Source organism: Micromesistius poutassou, assembly GCF_964030765.1.
Source record: "Micromesistius poutassou genome assembly, chromosome: 11".
Lineage (NCBI taxonomy): Eukaryota > Metazoa > Chordata > Actinopteri > Gadiformes > Gadidae > Micromesistius > Micromesistius poutassou.
In genome coordinates this window covers 13,204,431-13,220,955 of record NC_140281.1, presented here as the reverse complement: position 1 = coordinate 13,220,955, position 16,525 = coordinate 13,204,431, and the positions used below count along the sequence as shown (strand labels likewise).

Here is a 16,525-nt window from a genome sequence, read left to right as displayed (position 1 = left end):
CCACTAGAGCTGCTTACTGCTGAATGTTTCTGCGTTTAAAATGCTACTTCTGTCTTTCTTTGGTTGATGTATTAGATCATTAATTCATGTCACCAAACTGTCCCATCATCTCATATTTGTAACTTAAACAGCAACAGTGAAGCTAGTCTGCAATGTCTTCATACTCTGTTCCCTGGATCTGTGTTTCCAAAATAGATCATCTTTTCTTCACTGGTGGACACAGCATTATGTGGATTTGTTAGTTAAAACAACATTAATATTGGGTACCAAATATACCATCAAATAACCCTGTAACCTTGATTAATACCAATGCTTGCTTTGTTTTGTGTCACCTTCAGGGACAAGCAAAATAAATCATCATTTATTCTTTACAACCAACATGGTTGGCAATGTTTTTTGGCTTTGAGAGTTTTAAAGCTACAGTTGGTGTCGGGAGATACCGGCCAGATTCACTTGATTTTGAAAGTATACACCCTAAAAAAGTCCAACCCTCCCTTAAATCCTTCCAAATGATTTCATTCAGGCCAAAAAAATATTAATACAGGCCTGCGACCGCCACAGATACCAGATTATTTTCTTTTTTGTCAGCGCATTTGATTAATTGATTGCTGTCGGGATGTCAAGAGAATCTGAACAAATTTTACAAAAATTGCTTCTAAAATAGATGGTCTACCCTAGCTTTAGTGACACATCATCTTTATGTTTGCATTGCTTGCTTGGGTTCGCTCAGTAAACTATGGCACAATGCGCTCTTGTTCCATTGTCACCACTGTCCTACTAACAGCGATATTAAATTGATAATTTACTATCTAGGTGCACATTTCAGCCCCTTAGCAAAAAGAGTTATTCAGATCGGTGCACTTTCAAATTATGAGAAACAATGAATATGTAATGCACCCATCTTGTCTTGTCTTGTCCTGTCTTTTAATCCTTTTAAGTCCTATATATCCATCATTTTGCTTAATATAATTCGTATTGATATTTCTATAAAAAATGTACTTTGTTGTATGTACTTTGTTGTATGTAAATGTATTTTGAATAATTCTCTGTCTTTCAGTGACTGACGTTGCTAGTTTATATAAGGTCAAGCTTGTTATACCATTGAATTATATATTGAAATAACCAAATGCTCTCATTTGGGTTTCATCAGTAAATAGTTCAATGCTTATTGCTCATCCATTGTTAGAGAGAGCAAATAGATGAAACAGAATTATTATAATGCAGTGTCAGTGTAAAGTTACTGTGCAATTAAAAAGCATATTCATCTTAAAATGTGCTGTAGATTGAAGAGCTATTAATTGAGTGCCCTTTGCTATAAATATCATAGCCATCAGTCAGCTATTAGTGAGGGAAATGCCCTGTGAGTGGATATATATTTTTGGGAGATGACTATATCTGCCTCTGTATAGGCCAATTTAGACTTCTGACCGCCCCCGGCTAGTTTCTAATTAATCAGGGCATCTTTCCAGGGATGGGTTCACAAAATCCATCTTGCCAGTCAATCAAAGGTGCCTGAGTCCAACACTTTCCAATAGTGAATATCTCCTTCACATCTTTCATCACTCTTCTGCTCTCTCTCTTCACAACTCTCTTCATACCTACAGCACCTATGACTATGACTCTAAAGAACATTTGGGGATTTTGGGGTTTTGACAAAGTTTCTATATTCTTTTAACATTTGACTATTTCCATGCAGCATTCATACAACTAGTTTAATCAATCAATGTCCTTTTTGGAAGTTCTTGTCTTAGTTCTTGTCAAGTTTTCCTGTGTGTGTGTGTGTGTGTGTGTGTGTGTGTGTGTGTGTGTGTGTGTGTGTGTGTGTGTGTGTGTGTGTGTGTGTGTGTGTGTGTGTGTGTGTGTGTGTGTGTGTGTGTGTGTGCAGATGAGTATGTGTGTATGTAAGCGCACGATGGGGTCCCAGGAGCTTCTGCTCAGGAGAAGAGGACGACGCAGATGTAGAGCGTGGCGACCACCAGCACTGCGCCGCACAGCAGCAACCCAATAAAGACGTGTCTGCGAGGCGTGGCCCCGCGGCGCTCCGGCCCCTCCTCCTCCATGGACAGCAGGGCCACCGAGACGCTGTCCGAGCCACTCAGGGGGTCCGCGGCCTCGGGACCACCACGGGGCTCCACCGTCCAGCGCAGGACGTTCACCTTGGCCTCCATGTCCTCGATCATGCAGTCCACCCGCTGGATCTCCTGCTCCATGGCGCTGGTCTCCTGGGGCTCCAGGCTGTCCGGGAGCGCTGGACCCGGGCTGGCGGCCTGCAGGTCGGGCAGGCTGAGGGCCCGCGCCGCCACCTCACTGCCTCCTCCTACGGACCAAAGTCAGTTAGAGTTAGAGTTGGGACAATGTTTGCTTCCTTCTTCCGATCAACATCAGGTATCGGCAATGTTTTGTCGCAGGGGACTGTATCTAGTTTTACAAGTATAGTTATGCATGTTATTTAGTAACGTAACACAAATAAAGAAGGGATGCCAAAGACCAGCTATGACTTATATAGAAACCGACATCATCTTTCTCCAATATGAGGCAATCCTAATGGGCAAAAGCAAAAGAGAGCAAATGTGAAAGCTAGTGTTTCACCAGAGATGGTGCTGTCCCTTTGGGGTTATTTTACAGTTTTGTCATCTTTAAAGGATAGCCAAACCCCAACACAACTAGTAAATTGGTTTGGCATTAGATGACTCCCTCTCTAGGATATCACATGCAAATAGACATAAAAAACCCACTCATGGGACCCCCTGGATCCCTTGACCACCTCCTGTTGTTACCTTGCATGCCGGTCTGGACAAAGACATTTGCGTTGACCAGACAGAAGATGTTGGCCATGCCAAACACTTTGCACAGGTCAGCGTGATGGAGTTCCAGCCCGGAGGAGAAGGCCACCCACAGGAGCTCCATCTTCCTGCGCTCCTCGTCCGGCAAGCTCTTGTCCCGGAGACGGGCGGTGAGACGCTGGCAGCAGACCCCGGCCAGACCCTGGGCCTTCTCCCGCGTCTGCCTCAGCTGGTCTCTCAGCTGCAGGGTGTCTGTGCAGCCGCCCACACAGGAGGCCAGGTGTCTGAAGCATGCCACCACCTGGATCCCCAGAGAGGAGTGAAACACGGCCACAACATAGTGAAACTGGGCCACAACACAGTGAAACACAGCCACAACACAGTATAACACGGCCACAACATAGTGAAACACGGCCACAACACAGTATAACACGGCCACAACATAGTGAAACACGGCCACAACACAGTATAACATGGCCACAACATAGTGAAACATGGCCACAACAAAGTGAAACATGGCCACAATGTGGTGAAACGGGAACATTTGCTGGATATAAATATGATATATTGCCATCGACATTTTTTAATGAATTCATGCTTGCCATTATTGTTTTACAGTCTTTTTGGTGCACAGTATGCTTTGTCTATCTGTCTGTCTAATTGAATGAAAGGCTCAGACAAAAAATATTTAATTTTTGTGTCAGTCCAAAAACCTAGTTGTACATCGGTTCTTGATGTACAACAAGAACATCAAGAACTGATGTTCTTGATGTTCATTCCGTCTGTATGAACAGACAGGAAAAAAAGTAGGACATGTTCATGAATAAAATGTTTTATTCTGATAAATTGAATGCAACCAAACTGAATGACATCAAATCCACTACCAGGGTGAAGCTCCAACCTGGTGGATACACGGCAGGCAGCCAGTAAGCTACCACGCACTGGCACACATCAGGAATGATGCAATCCATTTAGAGACCAGTGAATGATTAGGTGGCCATGTTGGTAGTAGAGCCAGGGTTTGGAATTTGAGGACACTGGGGTTAGCACAAGTGATGTTCAGCATATGACACAGGCCAGAGTGATCACCCATTACTGGAGCTCCAACTCCTCTCCAAGAACCATCTGGTCTCCCATCCAAGAATGGACCAGACCAGCCATGCTAAGCTTACACAGAGAAACCAGCAGTGCCAGACATTCATGCTGATGGTGAGATTAAAAAGACAAGATGGTCTAAACAGAGAAGATGGTCGGAACAGAGTGACGGTCCAAACTAGTGAGATGGTATAAACAGAGAAGATGGTCTTAACAGCGAAGATGGTCTGAACAGAGAAGATGGTCTTAACAGAGAAGATGGTCTGAACAGAGAAGATAGTCTCTAAACAGAGAAGACGGTCTCTAAACAGAGAAGATGGTCTACTCTAAACAGAGAAGATGGTCTACACAGAGTAGATAGGTAGGTCTAACAGACTATGCTGTTCCAGATCAAAATGTATGGTAAATGGTCCTCATTTATATAGCGCTTTTATCCAAAGCGCTTTACAAAACTGACATTCACCCATTCATGCACACATTCACACACCGACGGCAGAGTCAACCATGCAGGGCCACAGCCAGCTCATCAGGAGCAATTAGGGTGAGGCGTCTTGCTCAGGGACACCATGACATTCAGCTAGGAGGAGCCGGGGATTGAACCAGCAACCTTCCGGTTACCAGCCAACCCGCTCTACCTCCTGAGCTAATGCCGCCACCGCCGCCGTAGGGTGACCTCTTGGGATGCTATTTTCCTTAAATACATATTTTGAAACTGTTTATAGTTACTACAGTAAGTTAAACAGGCAGCTGTGTGTGTGTAGATGTGCAAGTTGTGTAGAAGTGTGTGTGTGTGTGTGTGTGTGTGTGAGTAAGTTTGTGTGAGTTAGTGTGTGTGTGAGTTAGTGTGTGTGTGAGTTTGTGTGTGTGTGTGTGTGTGTGCCCCACCCCAATAAAAAAAACAAAAATTGGCGACTAGTACACTATTAAGTATGGCTCTTCAAACCTGCATAGCACACTTGTGTTTAAATTGAGCACCTTTATCTAACCCTAACCCCGAATACAAAATGTTGTGGCATCATAACACATTGTGGTGAGTGTGTGTGTGTGTGTGTGTGTGTGTGTGTGTGTGTGTGTGTGTATTCGCCTGTGAGCGGTAGACTGGACCAGCGACGGGCCACTTACATTCTATAAGACAGATTAGTAGTATGAGCCAGCCTCTGGGATTGTTATGAATTATCCTCGGTGGCCATGACAGTCAATCTTGTAATGCTGATGCATCCTGAAGAAAACTTGACCAAAATTGCTCCACTGGTCCCTATCATCTTGCGGCACACCGTGTTATTAATTTACCTTCTGGGAAATAACCATGGGCCATAAAATGATGAGGTTTAAAATATATTATAAATAATCTGATAATCATCTTTCTATTTCTGGATAAGCCAGGGGACTGATAGAGTATTGGACCATTGTATAGGTTGATGTAGATTGGATGTGATATTACTAATAATAGAATGAATGCTAATAAGTGGTTAAAAACTTAACTAGGTCTCTATCATCATTAGACATCGTTAGACGACATTCTTTATAAAGAGATGAGACATTGTGATTTTAATGAAGGCTCTGTGTCTTTGTTTTCTATGTGTAGTGGCAGACAAAAACACTCTAATGGAATACATATACGGAGAAGTACCAGGAGTCAGTGAACCAAGATAAGTGTGTTCAAAGTGCTTTTTTAGCCAGCGGGTTATGAGCATGAGTGTTCTTTGTTGAAGTAAGTATGTCTATAAGTCTCTATCCTATGAGACTTAAATTATTAATATCGTACCAGAACTATAGAAATTCTATATTTCCAAATAATTATTGCAATGATGTAAAATATAGTGTAAATTAAGATGCATACCATAACTAAAATAGTGTCCACCCACTTCCACTCACATATATAAATATATTTAAAGTATTCGTTTTTTTAAATCAGTAAAAAAAAAAATACGGGACCTTAATATGTAATAAATATCAGGGTTTAAAACAACCTTCATATCTTCATCTTGCAATAAAATGGCGTTTAATAACTATTTTCTGGCAATGAAGACTCTGCAAATCAACACATTCTCTGACCAACCTCGTAAACATAGTTAGAGGTAAGCAGACACCCTTGACCACCCCCTGAAGCCCCTCTCACCCCCCCTGTCTCACCTTCATAAAAGACTCCACCAGCGCCTGCTCGTCCGCCGGAGCCTTCTCTGTCCCCCCCGCCACATCATCTCCAACTTTGTTGTTTACCAGTGGCATCAGCCCTCCCTCTGGTCCAGAGTTCCCAGACCCCGGTCACGGTGTGGGGTTCTGGCTACACCCGGCTGCCCTTGGCTCCTCTTGGCTTACCCCTTCTCCTCTTCCTCACCTGGAGTAGGGCGCCTCATTCAGCGGCCAGGTCAGGCTGGAAGTCAACGTGCTGCATTCTGTCGCCTACACACACAAACACTACAGGTGCAGCGAGAGCACGCCTAAACACATCCTGCAGAGAAAAAAGTCCAGGGTCGATAGGTGCGAAGAAATTTGGAAAAATAATAAAAACAAGGTAATAGGTAACCCACGAGCGACGGTGTTAATCCTGCAATTGACCTCTATGCACTGATGCAGACTAGGACAAGCGGCTAAGCTCATTAACTATAGCTGAGAACCACAGGGGACGTGAGCAGCTGGCTGTCTTCACCACAATGGCCCTTTCACTGACCGAGAGGAAGTGCAATGCTCTGGGGAAGGCACAAAACAAAGAGGAAGGGGCTAACTCTGATACCTTTGTAGTGGCCCGGCCTACTTCTGGTTCACTAAACTGCAAAGGGATTTGAAGTGGATACCCTGAAGTAGAAAAAATAAAATAAATCAAAGATACTACCGGTAGTCATACATTCAGCATTTGGCATACAGTTTGACGACCACATTCATCTTCAGGGTTATGCTTGTGGTGTAACACTGCATCAAACAATGAGGTATTTCCCTGATGGACTTTAAAGTTTGAATGAAGGGGCAGGGTGAATGATGCACTTGGTGAATAGACTGCTTGTCTTGTTTTTTTCTTGGTCTCAGGCCCTTAGTAATGGATGGGTTCCTAGGAGGAAGCTCATATGAGGTTCATAGTCCATCCATGAGTAGGAGTTTTTGAGTGAGTGTTTGTCAGCATGTTAAGTGGTCATCTTTCATAGTCTACATGTGTTATTTATTTGTATATGAAATATGAAAAGATAGGATTTTCACCTAAATGTGTCAAGCATTTATAGGTATAAATGTTGGTCTTATGTTACTAAATTCCACCTAATGTTATATGTAACTAGACTATATGAAAATCCTAATGACGTCTAGACAGAAACAGGCTGGTGTAACGCAGCCTAGAATATGGCCAGTAGGGGGCATGAGCACATTAATTTAAAGACTAGAATTATAAAAATTGTACTCCAGGCAGTTTATTCCGTACGTTTTCCTTTAAATATAAAATAATTGTAACATCATTATGCACCAGAAGACCAAGAGCAATTTTGGGTGAGTAGCCATGAGGACGTCAGAGCTGCTGGACATGTACATGACAAAGCTTCCAGATAGAACCAAAACATAACCCTACAAAGTCATTCTTGATCTAGTTTTTGTGTTGGTGCTCAAAGAACCTGGACATTTCATCTTGCATCATGAGAAGAAGCTTGCCTGAGACGAAGCTTGTGAGGACAGGAGTGAACAATTCTGTGGTCCTCTGGTGATCAACTAGGTTGTGTTCTTACTTTATCAGATGCTTTAGCACAATTGTCTATTCACCTTGTAAAAATACATAATTCACATGAATGAGTTAATTTATTGAACTATTCCATTCCAAAATGAAAGAAAAATATTCAATGACTGTTATTCCATGCACCTCCATACCACTCACTCACTGCCAATCAATCCACAACTTTGGTTCCCCCTCTTAGGTACTGTATGAATCGAGGCCAAGCCTGCCTGTGCCATAAACCTCAAGAACCCACCCTGTAGTAAAAGATAATGTGTATCTACCAAGTGTGAGTCATGCCAACCTTCATAAGCACGTGGTCCCAATTAAAGCACAGTCTTCAATAAAAGATTTATTAAAATAAAGATTAAAACAGTTCTAAAAACAAATTCACATCAAAAATACATTCCCTTTACTTTTAAGAATCTAGCTTTTAGCTACTTGGCTTCCTTCCAAGGGTATGCGTCCCCCTGACGGTCTTCCCGAGTGTTCGGCCAATGACAGTGGTGCGTGGCGATGAGACCGAGTCCCTGATGTTAGCCAGCAGGCCACGTTTGGGCTTGGTCTTCACAGGGGACCTCTGGGACAGTTTGAACACCTCTTCCTTCAGCAAGGCAATCTCAGCGTCCTTGTCAACATTTTCTCTCAGGAGGTCATCGATGGATTTAGTCTTAAATAAATTGAACAAAAGTATGGTTAGTATAATTGGCTACAGTTTTGAGGTTGACGTTTTGTAGCAAGATGATTCCAGAATGATGCTGACTTTCTTTACCTGGTCTTCAGACTTGCTCCGTAGGAACTCGAGCTCAGCAGATTTGTCCATGTAGTCTGCGTGGACTGTCCTCAGAGTTTCATTTAGTCCCACCAGCCGCTTTTCAAGTGACATGATCAGCTAGAGAAAATATATCCCTTGTTTAAAAGTCAAAAGTATTCGCTTGCAAGCTGAAAACATACAATTAAATGTCTTCCATACCTCCTGTTTTTCCGCACACATTTTCTCCACTGCACATTTTTCCGTGAACACCCTTTTGTATCGTGCTTCACTTCCAGCTTCAGTTCCTTTATTTGGTAAAGGAACTTCCTCAGTCTGACTGGACTGGTCCGTTGTGGACATCTGTGTCTTTGGCTTGAAGGAAGACATCAGGTTCTCCAACTCTGAGAGCTTTCTCCTCAAGGCCTGTGCAACGGTGGTTCAGAAGATCCGTGTGCCATTAGAATAAAACCATTAATCACAGATAGAAAACATATCCATGAAAACATAAAGCAAGGTGGGTCAATACATACAATTTTCATTCATAGACCAGTGAAGTTAGTAATGTCCCACCTAAATGTGATACGCCCCGTGCCCCATTTAGACATGTAAACTAGTGGATTGTTATACTAGGAACACTGCGATCAGTAAATATAGATCTGATCATGACAGAAGTTCAGCTGCATTTAGTCGCCATTGTTGAAGAAATCCCTCCCGGAGGATGGCCATTAGTTCTCTTGTCTGAGGTTCTTTGGTCTTCATTCATTGTCAAATGTACACAAATACTACAAAGAAATGTACCTCCACTTTCTCTTCCTCCGCAATAAACTCGTCGATGGGCACATAGTTGTCTCCGATTCTGCCCATGGCACACTGATAGGCGTGCTCCTTGAAGGCCTCTTTGTACATCTCAAAAGTATTTTCCAGCTTGTCATCGTAGCTCTCCTTCAGCTCCACCATCTGTTGACTTCACAAAGTGGAGTGAATACAATCCGATGTTAGCATGCGTGCATCAGTCAGTAGGGCAACCGGCAGACTGGGGCAAGCCGATGTCAATATGCATAATTTAGGAGATAGTTCATTCAACCTGCCGGCCTTCACCTGAGGAGCTCCTCGCTTTCCATCAGCTGCTGCAGCATTGCATCTCCCATTTCCGTACGGATCGCCATCTCCTGAACCATGTTCTTCCTCCTCTCGGCCAGAAGCTTGCTTCTGAGGTTCTCAATCACAGTCAGCAGGTCCTAGTAAGGCAAAGGGTGAAGCTGAGAGATGGGATTCCAAATGCCAGCTGGCACATGCATTGCCTGAATTAAACACAATGTTCTATCTCTTTGAAGACACCACATCTAGTGGCCAAAACAAGAGTGCATATTCAGCCAGGACAAGAGCCTGGACAGGAAATCCCCTGGGAAGTGAAGGCAGCGAGGCAAGATGTTGTACCTCCTGGGGCAGGATGGAAACATCCGCCTCGTCCTCTTCGTCCAGCAGCTCCTCCTCAGAGAGGTAGCCGTCCGGCACCGGGCTGTCCGTCCCCCTGTTCCTCAGCAGGGGGTTGCCATGACGGTCCACCAGGCACGGAGACAGAGACTCCAGGGACTTGGCGGGAATCACATGGACCACCTACAGGCAACCAGTACAAGAGTTCCTGGTAATTAACCACAGCCAAGGACCCTTCAATAACGCTTTATTTTAGTTATGCAAACAGCATCCGTACAGAACGACAGAGGGAGGATTGATTAGTTGAAGGCTATGCAGACGGACCTGTTTGGCAACGGCAGAGAACTTCATAACATGCAGTGTCTCGTCATAGTTGGAGGCACACTGGTTGATGTTGACAATCATGGACGCTTTTCCCTTTCCACAGAAAAAGCCCTGGAAGAGCTTTGTGAGTTTGCTCTCTCGGAAAGGAATGCAGCCGCTCTTTGACCTGCTCAAAGGGAATAAGAAAAGACGGGGAAGGCTGTGATGCCCTTAACCAAACAATACCTCCACAACTTTAAGAAGAGTTTTCAGCCCCAATTTATTTGACTGCCATAGGATTAGAAGTGTCAGTTAATTGCATACCTGTCAGTCAGATTTTTGTTGCGCAGGGCTGTAATGCATTTCCCCAGAATAAGCAGGGAGTTGTTAATGTTTCCCGCTTCCTTGAGCCTCTCCCCGAGTGTCTTGGTTTTATTGCATCTTTCAGAGCCGGCCAAATCACACAAAGAGAACCTATGGAGCAAATACTCACTTTTAATTATACAATGTGTAGAACACTATAGTCTTTTTTAAACTGGGCTTTATTGAAGACTCTTTATTAAAATCTACTTACTCAGAGATCCTTTCCACGGTGTTACCGTTGATCTTGAGCAGTTTCATGGTAAAGATGCTGTGGCTGTATAGAGAAAGTAAAATAGTTTCACCCATTTAGATCAAACACATTTTGGTTTCAAATAAAAATAGTGGAGTGTAATGATTGCCTTCTGCTTGAAGACTGATTCATTTTGGTTGAAGCAGCGCTTCGATTTTTGTTTCCAAACTGTAGAAGTGTATTGGCTTCCTCCAGGTTCTGAATGTTGATCCACTTTAGATCTAGAAGCATTTGTAAAATAAATCCAGCCGAGTTCATAGAAAAATCAAGATATTTGAAAACATTTAAACATTCGAGTACGGAACCCTGAAGACTGAACCACAGAGTGGATTAACTGCCTTAGATCAAAAGTAAATAAGAATGTGCTAAACCATGATACATTGTAGACATGTTTCACCTCTGACGTAGGCACTCCCAGCACGGTCCTCACACACACGCAGAGCGGGCCTCTTCTTAGACTTGGGTCCCGAGGTGGTCTGAAGCAGGTCATAAACGCTCTCGTTGTAGATCTCAAAAAAGGCCACCCATAAGGTGAACATGAAGTCCCTGGTCTCAGTGGAGCTGCTCTCCATCGCTGCTGCACAGGGTCATGGAGAGTAGATTCTGATTAACTTCAAAATGTTAAAGGGATAATATTGTTGAGATACACCATTTAAAAATGTGACCAGTCAACTTCCCACTTTCATATCTCGTATGACCATTAAGGCTATGGCCTATAGGAGAGGGTCAATATCGAAGTTGCAGTACAGTCACATGGTTGCGATTGTTTACATAGATTTCCCAGGCAATCGATAGTCTAGCTAATGTGGACTAGTTCATTGCTTTGTGGGCGGTCATCTTCGATACCTGCGTCGTTGTTGGTGGATGTGGACGATTGGCCGGCAGAAGAAAGGCAGCCTGGAGAAACTTCATTTGGCTTTGGTGGTTCTCTGTCCTTGAATCCAAATTAAAAAGAATATACCCATTTCATGAATATTGCCAAGCATTTCAACATGTGTGTGCTTCTGTACAACGTTGCATAAATATGAAAGACCGTTAGTGCAAGAATAGCGGCCCTGGTGTTCATCTCTTGCTTCACTTGTTCGGGGCCCAGACACTGAGCGTCTGTGGCCAGGTAGGGCTTGAGGTCCATTCCCCCATACTGACACTGTCCAATGTGCTGGAAGGTGGTGCCTAGCACTTGTGGCAAGATCCCTGGATCTTTGGCGGTTCCTTAATGTATAACATGTAAATAAATACTATTAATACAGAAAAATCAGCACTGTTTATCTGCACTTTCAATTACTAATATTCATGACTGATGAGGATTCACTACATTTGTGGCCAGTCTGTCTCAATGGTTGTACCTTGGATTGTGTACGTTTTCCCAGCATTCGTCACGCCATAGCTGAATATTAATGCATTCTTCCCAGCCAGGTAATCAGACACTTGGCTCTCTACCGTGCCTTCAAAAAGCTCATTTTGTGAGGTGTCCTCTCCAAATATCTAAAAAAAAAAAAAACAGGAAAAAAAAACAAAAAAAAAACTCGTAATATTCTTAAACAAATGAGAAAATAGAAGTCTTTATACATCCAAATCGAATTTTCCGCAAGGGTTCCAATTACTTTCCAGTATCATAAGGTGTTTGATCAGCAATCTTATTTGAATCCGTGTTGAGATCCCCCAACCCCCCCCCCCCAACCATCAAGCTGACCAACTGCTCCTCTGGGAGAACCGGTTTTAGAAAAAGAGCAACATGAAATATGATAAAACCATACAATAAATCTATATTTTCTACTTCCATTGCAAAACCAAACAGAGAAGACGAATGGGAGAGCGGTCTTAAGTATATATGCATTTCGGAAACGCTTGTTCGGCACCATGTTGTGTCGGCTCATGTTTCATCCAACAACTGTTGCTAGTATTAACTTTTTAAAATGTATTTGTTTGTGTGCATGCCAAGTTATGACATAACATACCACTGTTCTCTCAGCGATACAGACCTGAGTGAAGGAGAATTTGTGGACCGCCACACCAATGCCCCTCTCGCTGCTCTTCAGGGTGGCTGATCCCTTGGGTGCGTGCAGCTTCACCACCTGGCTGTCCTCAATCACTACACAGCCCTGGGAAATCATTGGAAAGGTCTGAAACTCCATGCAGAGGAATAGGTCAGAACGGTGAGCTATAGAATTTGGGATTTAATTATAACATTCAGATGTAGCATTTTATATGCTATGCTTATATTTTATCCTGCGTCTCAATTTGAGGGATGTCACCACATAGGCCTACTCTACCTGATCCTCCTTGTCAGAGAGTTCCTCTTTGGAGAAGGGGCGAACTCTCAGGTACACTTGCAAAGTCTGCGGTTGGGACTCCACTTCACTCTATTGACCCAGGAGACGGTTGTCAGTACGGGGGTTCAACCAGGATGTTGAACGTTTGACTAATTTGTGCTTAAACATTTCGTTTTTAATGATTTGACGTGTCAAGCTAAAGTGACCATAGCCCAACACTGAACAATGAAACACATAATTGTTCCCGGAACACGAATAAACAGACTAACCATTCACACCTTTCACCTAAATGTTTCATTTACAGAAGATACTAAATGGGAGTGTCAGCAGTGGTAAATTATTATCTTTCTAAATAAAAATGACAAATTCAAGCATATGAGACGTGCCTGCCCAGAACCAGTGGAAGATAATCGGAGGTGCTCCGTGGGTCGCTGTAGGTTCAGGGCGCTGACGGGCAGAACGTCGCAGGGGTATTGGGACTCCATTAGGACGGCTCCAGGGTGCGGTCGGGTGGTTTCTTCATCGGTAGACTTAATTCCTCTCATCTTCAAGAAATATATCTCTCGGCAGCCTGTTGTTAGAGTGTTCGCTTATTGCAATGCTCCTAATCAATTTCGAATAATCTACTCTTAACTCAATGAACGACCGTTTTTTTAACTAGTTGACCGTGGTAGAAGTTATGTTAAAACCTGAGACAGCTGGGCCGGAACTACTCCCCTCCGACCAAATCCCGTTTTAATTTATCACAGGTGGTGCTCCCACAAATTGAAGTAGGCCTACTCCTCTATTAATCACACGTTACTGAAATGACATGACAAGGACAATCAACGTGCAGATTAGGAAGGTCTTATTTGGACCTTCCTTTTTTAAAATTATAGGCGGCTACTTATTATACGGTATTATAATTGGCTACCGAATGCATGTTATATTTCGTTTTTTTTTTTTATTCCCCCCACTTGTGCCTGTTAAGTTTCTGCATGGTGAAAGCTGCGCGTGAACTAGTCCTATTCATCACGTTTGCACTCGTTTGTTCACATTTAAAGATCTAGGCCTTCAGTATAATGTGGCTGACGCACCATTCCTTCAGTTGAAGACATGGTTTTTCGGGATGCAGCTAGTGTCAGTCTACAGCTTGCATGTTACGCATCAACCAAGTAACGCATGTTTGATATAGACCCACGGTCTAGCCTCGTACGGCATTGGAGCTTGATTCAGCAATATTTGTTCCTTTACTTCTAGTCAAGCACTTCCTCAGAGCCATTACATATAAGTTAGCGGTTGGCCGATATGGAGGTCTATTGAAGACCAGGCCCCTTGGGTGTTCAACTTCGACATACAACCCATCGGGTCAATTTAATGCCCAGGTAACTATTTAACATTAAATCATTGCAACACTAACCCTTGATAAGAAAATGCCTACTAAACTAAAGTGATTTACAATTCCTGTGCATTTAAAGAGTTCTGGTAGTCAAGATATAGCGAGTATTGCAGGTAAAATTCCTGCTTATATATTAGGCAATTCATGCAGTCAAGACATTCATATCAAGCTGAGAACCATCACTGAAGACAGACAAATTTCCTCAGTTTCACTTTTTATTACAAAGTGCTTCTTATGCGTCTGCGATGGTGACCTCCACCTCTACGCCAGGTTCAATGCTGATGGAGGTGATCTGCTTCACAATCTCAGATGGACTGTGAAGGTCGATGAGACGCTTGTGAATCCGCATTTGGAAGCGATCCCAGGTCTTGGATCCCTCACCGCAGGGGGTCTTCCTGGTGGTGATGCGAAGGGTCTAAAGGGAGAGGTGGCATATTTAGAAAACCACAACACCAAAATAGATAGACCTACTCTTTAGGTTTACCAAGTATGAGACATTAGTCACTTATAGCTGAAAGTTGTAAATATCAATATTAAGCCCACAGGTCACTTGTATGCAGCCTACTGTATTTTAACCCCATCTGTTGCTGTAGTTATAGTACCTTGGTTGGCATGCGGACCGGCCCCTTAACCTTCAGGTTCTTCTCCTTGGCCCCACGGATCAAGTCGGCGCAGACTGGTGTGGAAAGAAACATCATGTTAAGAACATGTCGCTATGCAGAAAGACAGTAGTGTTAAATCAAAACATGGCTCAGAATAGCGTATTTTTGGTCATCACGTTTTATCAAAGATAAAGTTTTTATCCTCATCGCATGGTTTCAAAATTAGACTACTTCATTCACAAAATGTGAACGCTACCTTTCTCCAGGGACTTGACGTTACGGCTGGTGAGGGTGATGCGGATACGGTGGATGGCCACCTCGGTCTCCGCCGGGGCCTTGCCGGTTTCTTTGAAAGCCTGAAACAAGGAGAAAGAAATGACATTATCAGCTGGCGAAAATTAACCAAGTCATTAACACACACACACTTTGACAGGTAATTGGATAAGCCATCTGTCCATCGCGTTGTCCCCTATAGGATGGCGTTCCGAGCCACTGCGCTTCGCCCATAATCGTTTAACTTGGAAGCATGACCAGATGGTTTAGTTGGTGAACTCACGAATCCAGCTGCCTCCCCAGGTAACAACCATTTGGGGTATAGCCATTTGTATTTGATTTGAGAACAAGATGCAACCATTACATTCTGCGGTGCAGCCCGGCGGAAACACATTGACGTGTGGCGCCTCTTCCCGCCATGTGATGTTATTGGTTTCACTCAGGTTGTAGTTAAAGTGAAGACTTCTACACCAATCCGTAACTACACGAGTAGTACCCGTCGACATTCACACAGTTTTACTACACTGGAAAGCGAAATAAACCCACGTGCCCCAGCTCCAGCTCACTATGCTAGCTGTGTTAGCACACGGGTGATATCCTCAATTCAACACTGTATACAAACAACGCAGCATATTTGTAAATATGCTGTATGTTTTAAACGAGGTAATTCAATGTTGAATGTGATTCCAATATTTACCATTTTTATGATTCCTGACCGACTTATTCGTAAGTACTCCAAGCGAACAGCGGTGAGCCAGGAACGGACGCCACCGAGTGAAAAGCACTAGGAAAGAGACTGCGCAGCGGCCTCGTCTGCTATAAGTAGTGCCTACATCCGGGACTTCGCCTACCCCGCTTCTTCTGCGGCTACAGTCAGCTACACGTGCACCTTAAGACCCAAGAGGCTGCAGCGCCCTCTAGTGGTCACCGGCGGGGGCACAGTGGTTTACACGTTTATCCATCAGCCCTGCCTGTATAGCGCGTATAAATATACTTATCCCACGGTTGTTGTTGTTGTTGTTGTTGTTGTTGTTGTTGTTATTCACGATGTTTGTTATATATTAGATACATTTAATTCGTTTGCTTTATCAAGAATGGTCTGTCGATAGGCTACTTATTTTGTTTATGTTATAGGCTATGCTGCTTCACACAAATCTAATATTCCTCCTTTGTACTATATGGGTCAATAGACAAAACGAGAGTATCAACAACCGCTTGACCGCTTAATCTGAACGCCCAAGAGAATAAACTGTCACGTGACAGTAGTATGGAGCTGCAAAGTGAAAACCCCCTAATCAGCCTGAGCATCACCATCACCTGTAAGAC

General features: G+C 43.4%; 3 protein-coding genes and 1 non-coding gene across 4 annotated transcripts; all 4 read right to left on the bottom strand.

Annotated features, from left to right (window-relative positions):
• Positions 1-1,934: 1,934 nt before the first annotated feature.
• On the bottom strand, positions 1,935-6,107 carry rgs9bp (regulator of G protein signaling 9 binding protein; the record flags this gene model as incomplete). Its single annotated transcript, XM_084475182.1, has 3 exons — positions 1,935-2,317; positions 2,778-3,084; positions 6,012-6,107. The coding sequence occupies 3 exons, from the start codon at positions 6,105-6,107 to the stop codon at positions 1,935-1,937; spliced, it is 786 nt and encodes a 261-aa protein (XP_084331308.1).
• Positions 6,108-8,002: 1,895 nt separating this feature from the next.
• On the bottom strand, positions 8,003-13,491 carry LOC311355405 (kinesin-like protein KIF20A; the record flags this gene model as incomplete). The annotated part of the gene is made up of 17 exons (XM_084475175.1): positions 8,003-8,239; positions 8,342-8,461; positions 8,543-8,746; positions 9,122-9,287; positions 9,422-9,561; positions 9,761-9,940; positions 10,082-10,250; positions 10,385-10,534; positions 10,635-10,697; positions 10,783-10,894; positions 11,071-11,250; positions 11,520-11,607; positions 11,707-11,885; positions 12,020-12,158; positions 12,656-12,775; positions 12,947-13,036; positions 13,333-13,491. The coding sequence occupies 17 exons, from the start codon at positions 13,489-13,491 to the stop codon at positions 8,003-8,005; spliced, it is 2,496 nt and encodes an 831-aa protein (XP_084331301.1).
• A 1,030-nt stretch (positions 13,492-14,521) lies between these two features.
• On the bottom strand, positions 14,522-16,030 carry rps20 (ribosomal protein S20). The gene is made up of 4 exons (XM_084475636.1): positions 15,897-16,030; positions 15,183-15,282; positions 14,927-15,000; positions 14,522-14,739 (listed from the first exon to the last, which is right to left on the bottom strand). Exons 1-4 carry the CDS (start codon positions 15,897-15,899, stop codon positions 14,557-14,559), a joined length of 360 nt encoding a protein of 119 aa, XP_084331762.1. The 5' UTR covers positions 15,900-16,030; the 3' UTR covers positions 14,522-14,556.
• LOC311355919 (small nucleolar RNA U54) lies at positions 15,069-15,138 on the bottom strand. Its single transcript, XR_014637553.1, has one exon. It is a non-coding gene; the product is annotated as a small nucleolar RNA U54 (small nucleolar RNA).
• Positions 16,031-16,525: the final 495 nt, after the last annotated feature.

Coding starts and splice junctions, on each gene's coding strand:
- rps20 (XM_084475636.1), bottom strand. Junction 15,001..15,182: donor CGTCAAGTCCCTGGAGAAAG/GTAGCGTTCACA, acceptor TTTCCACACCAG/TCTGCGCCGACTTGATCCGT. Junction 14,740..14,926: donor CGGTCCGCATGCCAACCAAG/GTACTATAACTA, acceptor CTCTCCCTTTAG/ACCCTTCGCATCACCACCAG.